Source organism: Elephantulus edwardii, unplaced genomic scaffold (genome assembly GCF_000299155.1).
Source record: "Elephantulus edwardii isolate Elephantulus edwardi_28Jun2011 unplaced genomic scaffold, EleEdw1.0 scaffold00104, whole genome shotgun sequence".
In the NCBI taxonomy this organism is placed as follows: domain Eukaryota; kingdom Metazoa; phylum Chordata; class Mammalia; order Macroscelidea; family Macroscelididae; genus Elephantulus; species Elephantulus edwardii.
In genome coordinates, this window is record NW_006399854.1 from 3,350,051 (window position 1) to 3,357,600 (window position 7,550).

Genomic DNA, 7,550 nt, shown 5'->3' on the forward strand with positions numbered 1-7,550 from the left:
TTACTAGAAGAAAACTTCCCAGAGATAATGAAAAATGAGAGAATATATATTCAAGAAATTGAGTGAACACCATAGAGAATATACACCAAAAGAAAAACACCAAGCATGTCATAGTCAAAATTGCCAGAACCAAAGATAAGGAGAGAATTCTGAAAGCAGTGAGGGAGAAATAGAGATAAAGGAGAGCAGATAAGATTAAGTGCCAGTTTCTCAGCAGAAACCATATGAGCAAGAAGACAGTGGAATGACATATATTGAACACTCAAAGATCAAAACTGTCAACCAAGAATACTGTACCCAGCAAAATTGTCCATCAAATATGAAGGAGAAATCAAGATATTCCCAGAAAAATAGAACCTAAGGGAGTTTGTAAAAATAAGACCAGTGTTGCAGGAAACACTGAGCGACATCCTTTTTACAGAGGTGCCACAGAAAGCAGGATGGACACAAGTAACTTGCAACACCACCAAAAAGAACTCAACAAAATGACAACAATGAAACCTTGCCTCTCAATGATCACACTGAAGGTGAATGGCTTAAATGCACCATTGAAGAGAAAAAGAGTAGCAGATTGGATAAAAAACCAAAATCCATCAATATGCTGTCTTCAAAAGACACACCTGAAAAATGAAGATAAACACTAAAAATAAAAAGTTGGGGGAAAAAATAAACCAAGTAAATGGCAACCAGAAAAAAGCAGGAGTGACGGTATTTTCAATAAAATATATTTCAATGCAAAAACCATCATAAAGGACAAAGAAAATCACTACATAATGATTAAGGGGTCAATAGAACAAGAAGATATAACAGTAATATCTATGCAACAAATGAAAGACCTGCAAAATACATAAAACAAGCATTAACAAAACTGAAAAAGGAAATAGACAACACTACTATAGTACTTGGAGACTTCAATACACCATTCTCAATTAAAGAGAGAACTACCAGAAAGAAACTCAACAAAGACACTGAAGAATTAAACCACACAATAAACCACATGGATCCCATAGATATTTATAGGTTAATGCACCCCAAAAAAACACAGTATACCACCTTCACCAATGTGCATGGAATGTTCTCCAGAATAGATCATGTTTTAGGACACAAAGTAAGCATCAATAAATTCAAAACCATAGATATAATACAAAGCACCTTCTCAGACCACAATGCTACAAAATTAGAAATTAATAGCAAGAGGATAAAGAAGGAAAAAAACCGTACATTTGGAATTTGAACAACACCCTGCTTGAACATGAGTGGATACTAGAAGAAATACAAAATGAAATTAAAAAGTTTCTTGAAACAAATGACAAAGAAAACACAACTTGCCAAAACCTCTGGGAAACATCTAAAGCAGTTATTAGAGGTCAATTTATAGCAATAAGCAAACACATTAAAATACAAGAAGAAATGCCATTGACTCTCTAATCCAACATCTCCAACAAATTGAAAAAGAACAGCAAGAAAACCTGGCACCCTCTAAAAAAACCAAATTAGAAAAATTCGGACAAAAATAAATGCAATAGAAAACAGAAAAACAATTGAAACCATCAACAAAACCAGGAGTTGGTTCTTTGAAAAGGTCAATAAAATTGACAACCCACTAGCAAAACTAACAAAAGAAAGGAAGGAAAAGACATAAATCATCCTAAAAAGGGATGAAACGGGCAATGCCACAACGGAACCAACTAAAATGAAAAGGTTAACAATGGAATATTATGAAAAACTAAAACAAATATGAAAACCTAGAGGAAACGGACAAATACTTAGAAAATCACAACCTACCTAAACTGACACAAACAGAAACTGAACACCTGAACAGACCCATTACAAAAGAAAAAACTGAAAAAGTAATAAAACAATTTCCAGCCCAAGAAAGCTCTGGACCAGATGGTTTTACAAGGGAATTTTATAAAATATTCAGAGAAGAACTGTCACCAATTCTATGTAAACTATTTCAGAATGTAGAAAAAGATGGAATTCTCCCAGACTCATTCTTAATTATTTTCCCCAAATCATTGTTTTTATAATTTGACAACCTTATAAAATAATCTTTAATGGCAAGCATCTCATCAAGATTAAAATCTTGTGACTTTTTTTTTTTTAACTTCTCTTTCAGTTGTTCATTGTGTGAAAATTTACAAGGCAATTGATTTTCCTTTCAATGATTTATCCAGGTTTTGTTTTCAAATATTAATTATAGTTTCCGCACTGTAATAACATCATACTACTTCACTTCGATTCTCATTTCCATTAATTCTCTATCCTACTCTTTCCTGCCTTCTAAGCTTTTTGCCTCAGCAAATACTGCTCCTCTTGATCTTGTATGATTGATCGTTCTAAGGGGTGAGTACTTCTCTGGTGTTACTGTTTACCTTATAAGCATATGTATATTTTGGGTAAATGTTGAACTACAGGTGTTGAGTTTTGTCCCAGGCTCAAAAGATTCCTTAGGGTCATAGAGTCTTAGCAGTAACACCAGTTTCTATTAGACTGGCAAGGCTGGTAATTAAAAATTTCCCCCTACTTTCCCAGTGCAATGTGTCTGTATCCTGAACAAATTGTCCGAGAAGCTGGACTTTATGAAGAGGAATCTGGCATCAGAATCAGAGGGAGACTCAGCAATAACCTGTGTTATCCAGATAACACAAACTTTGCTTGCTCAAAGTGAGGAGGACTTGAAGCACTTGTTGCAAAAAATCAAGGACTGCAGCCTTTGGTATGGATTACATCTTACTGTCAAGAAATAAAGATTCTTACCACTGGACCAACAAGAAGCATCATGATGGATGGAGAAGAGACTTAAACTGTCAACTTCATCTTACTTTGGTTCACAATTAATATCTTTGGTACCAGCAGTCAGCATTTACACATATATAATTATTTGCTAAATAAAATACTTGTCTAAAATTACTACCAGAACTAGATATATGATCATGAATGAGTTATTTAACTTTTATAGGCCATAGTTTTCTCACTAATAAAGCCTTTATTACACCACATCAGATTAAATGCCATTGAGTTAATCAACTTATCAATTACATGCAGGAAGAGATTGTCATCTTTCTCCTGTGGAGCAGCAGCTTGATTTGAACTGCACTCCTTTGGGTAGCTAGAGCAGTTTCTTACCACTAAGCCACCAGAGCTCACATTTCAATGAAATTTAAGTGTACAAAAAAAAAAAATTTAAATGGGTGCAGATTACGCATTTGTGATTTACAATTTTAATCATTAGTCATGTTGGAAATACCTGTTTCCCAAAATGATATTTAAAAGAATACAATTCTTGCTTCACACACATAGAAGAAATAACCAGTAAAATTCATCACATTATCCTATGATGAATTCACAATCTACCATTTGTCACTGTAGGTTTTCAGTTTAAATTTTCCCATAACTATTTCTATCTTTGAAAAATATTAAATCTATATACTATTAATATAAAGAATACTCAAAATCTATACCTTCTTCAGCTAAATGTTACAGAAAAATTTTAGGAGAGGGCCTATGAAACATTTAGAACAGCAGAATATTAATAACTGTTTGAATGAGAATGGTGAATAAGTAGTTTCATTCCACTAGTTTCCTTCTTTTATATGTTTGAAAATTTTCATAAAGTTACAGATGTAAAATATTTTTCTATTTCTATTAGTTAAGTACATAACCTCATTTGTAAATACTTTAAATTGTTAGTTAAAAATCTTACATTTCAAATGTGGGTGTTTTAGGGAACTGCAATTTCTCTAAAGATTCAGGAGTTTTCATAGCTTCAGAAGTTTTTAAAGATAGAGGAGTTTCAGGAGTTTGGGGTGCATTTTCAGCGCTTTCTTCTATTTCATTAGTTTTATTCTCCACTGGCTTCTCAAAGTGTTCTGAGTATGTAGCCTGCAATGGAAAAGAACAGGAAACTATAAAAATTAATGTTGCTATAAAAACAAAATCATGTCTAAAAATTTAGAAATACCATATTACACTATGATGTTATTAATACTTGGTAGACAAAGTAAGTAAAATAAATGGTGAAAATGATTCCCAAATTTACACACAAAATTATTAATAATTCTTTTTCACTAATTTTTCTTCTCTTCTGGTTCCACCTCCCCAGTCCCTACCTAGGAAAAGTACATAATAAACAGAATACACTCAAATTTGACAAAGCAAATGATTAGTAAGTATTTTTTTCTTTTAAATTCTCCACATTATGCTCTGGATGGAAAGGTGTATCTGTTACCTCCTTAAAAGGGAAAAGCAATTTAATTCAAAGCCATCTTGCCATTATTGGTTTATTGCATTCTTTGTCCTTGCCTCACTATAATACTACTTTAGCTGTAAAACTTTACAATCTGAATACTAAGTTTCCTTTATTTCATTTGAAAGCTAGGAATATATATTTTCTCACATATGTATATTATACCAAATCCTATTACAGAAAAAGTTTGGGTCTGCCTACTAAAAAAATTTAAATAGACATTTACTTGTATTTCATTAAAATTGAATACTAATGGTTTTATTTTGTTTTAATCCTTAGTAAGTAGGGAATATTAACTTTATATTCTGTTGACTTGCTAGTTGACATACATTGTCAACATATATCATCATTAAAACATTCTGCTAGTTAAAATATTTTCAATATCATCACTGAAATAGAAATCTTGTATTCTCTACTCAAGCACCACAACAAGATAAAAAGGTAAACAACCCAATCACAAAATGGGCACAGGATATGAACAGACATTTCACCAAAGATGATGTTCTTTGTCAAACAAACACATGAAGAAATGTTCAAATTCCCTAGCTCTGAGATGCAAATCAAAACAACTATGTTGTATCATCTCACCCCAGAAAGAATAGCAAAATTCAACAGAGCAGCAAACAACAAATGCTATCAATGTCGTGGAGAAACTGTGACCCTTGTCCACTGTTTGTGGGAGTGTAAAACGGTACAGCCACTATGGAAGGCGATATGGCACTTTTTTCAAAAAGTTGGAAACAGAAATGCCATTTGACCCAGCAATTCCACTACTGGGAACATATCCTAAAGAAACCAGAACTACCACCCAAGCAGATATATGCACACCCATGTTTATTGCTGCATTGTTCACAATAGCAAAGACATGGAAACAACCCAACTGCCCAACAACAAATGAAAGGATAGAGAAACTGTGGTGTATTCACACAATGGAATACTACGCAGCACTGAAAAAATAAGAAACTCATTCAATATTATTCAAAATGGGTGACCCTGGAGGACATTATGCTGAGTGAAATATCTCAGTCACAAAAGGACAAATACTGCATAATGCCACAGTTCTTAAACAGGACTGATATCGGGGTTGGGAGGAAACAAGAAAAGGGGATAAATAATGTACCCTGCACTGAAACAGATGAGGGAGAGACCTGCTTAAACAGAGTATATAATTAGGTATTATATGCATGACAGTAGTCCAGAATAAGAGCTGCAAAATAAAGTGGACTGGGAAGGAGGGGAGGTGATTGTATAACAATGGAAGTTTGTTCCTTTTCAAAAAGAAAAATGAACTGGGCTGGGGGAGAGTTGGGCAGGGAGTAAAATGTGCAAGAATCAATGAATGGAAATCCATGTTCTCTACAAACTTTCTTTAAAATCTCATTTAAAAAAACCCAAAATGGAAATAAGAGATCCTGCATTCTCAAAGTCAGTGATTATGATAAAATATTAAGATTCTATTATTTGAAATAAAAATTTCTTTGTGAAAAATATTTAAGACATTTTTGTGGCAATTCTTGAACTTGAATTGACATGAAAAATCATTCATTTCTCACCAAGAAAAACTGTTTTATTTATTCATTATTTAGTTGTATTTTTAATATATGTGGTCATTTAATAATTCCTTTTATATATTTCCATATAAACTTTCTATCTTAATTTTGTCAAAACTGCTCTGGTAGAATTTTTAACATTCCAGCAACCTGATAACCAAGCTAATAAATTCTAGACCTCACATATATTTACTGTATTAAACATGAAATTTTAATGAAAACAGAATTTTTCTAAATTAAAAGAACTGCTTAAAGGAATTATATGATTAATCATTATACATATGACAACAGCCCAGAATAAGAGGTACAATGCAAAGAGGGCTGGGGAAAGGGAGGAAGGGAGGCGATTTTACAACAATGAATGAATATTTTTTTAAAAAGTAAACTGGGAGGAAGAAGGGAAGGAGAGGGGATTAAAATGTTTAACAATGAATGGGTGAAAATCTAACATATCTGTAGATTTTGTTAAAATCACAATTAAAATTAAAAAATTTATTTATAAATGAAACATTTTACTTACTTTTGAAGTACCTTTTGCCTCTCTTATTTGTCTTGCTATTCCTTTATCTCCACACTCAGGTCCTATTAGTTCTAATTCTTTTTTTTTTTCATTTTGATGTTTGATTAGAAAACAAAACATTATTAAATTATGTAAAATTACTGATATTTTCATTTTTTAACCTAATAAATAGAAGTTTCATATAGGAATAGTCAATTATAAAGAAAATGTCTTTGAAATCATCATATAAGAAAAAGAGTATTATTAGCTATTCTAGAAGCTTCTATATTTCCCATATCTTCAGAGTCAAAGGTAAAATGTATCCTAAAAAAAGGTATTTGCAATGAATAGATCATTGTATGTACAAAATTAAAAAGAATCAAACCCAAAGTTAACAACTATTCTGACTTTTACTTTGTGTACTTAAAAATCTTTCTCATTTTATCACCTATATAAAGTATTCCTGACTAATATAGTTTCTTTTTCCTGTTTATGAAATAATATCTATGACTCATGCCTTGCTTCTTCTGTCTAGAATATATTTATCTACATCATTGCACATAGACCCAGTTCATTTATTCTTACAGATATTAAAGTATTTCATGAAATTAACACAATAGATTTGTCTATTCTATCATAAATAGATTGAATAGGGTATTTGGGTTAGCAACACAATCTGCTAGCCCACCAAAGCCCAGTAGACATTTGAGATGTTACTGACTTCAGGCTATTACCATGATGTCACGAACATTCCTTAAAAAAAAAAGTGTACTGGGTAGGGGGAAGGGAGGGAGAGGCAGACACAACGGAATACTATGCAGCATGAAGGAGCAATGATTTTGTAAATTATTACCTAACTTGGGAGGGACTGGAAAGCATTATGCTGAGTGAATGGACTCAGCCCCACAAGGATAAATATTGTGTAAAACCATTATTGTAGAACAAGTATAAGGATCTAAGAGGGGTGGGAAAGAGTATAGGCAGAGGGATGAGGATGTGCAGGGAGAGGGGGACTTAATTTTATTCATCATGGGTTTGTACAATTTGATGAGGGGTGAGGGAAATGTAAAGAATTTCTTCTAAAAATGATGTATTCAAATTTTGTAAATAAACTAGTATTGTTGTTGTTATGTGCCATCGAGTCGTTTCTGACTCATAGCTCTAAACCCTGCTCTATCCTGCGCCAACCGCACCGCCTCTGACACACCCATCCCGATTACCCCAGTCACCGAATCAATCCATCTCATAGAGG

At 32.8% G+C, this 7,550-nt stretch overlaps 1 protein-coding gene across 1 annotated transcript in view; it reads right to left on the reverse strand.

Annotated features, from left to right (window-relative positions):
- The window catches only part of LOC102867990 (chromosome unknown open reading frame, human C14orf39), a 114,690-nt gene that overhangs the window by 35,292 nt on the left and 71,848 nt on the right, over positions 1 to 7,550 (reverse strand). The window contains exons 13-14 of the mRNA XM_006891823.1: positions 6,320 to 6,381; positions 3,707 to 3,885 (exon numbers count right to left, since the gene is read on the reverse strand). Coding sequence (XP_006891885.1) covers positions 3,707 to 3,885; positions 6,320 to 6,381 — 241 coding nt within the window. The remainder of the gene's footprint in view (positions 1 to 3,706; positions 3,886 to 6,319; positions 6,382 to 7,550) is intronic.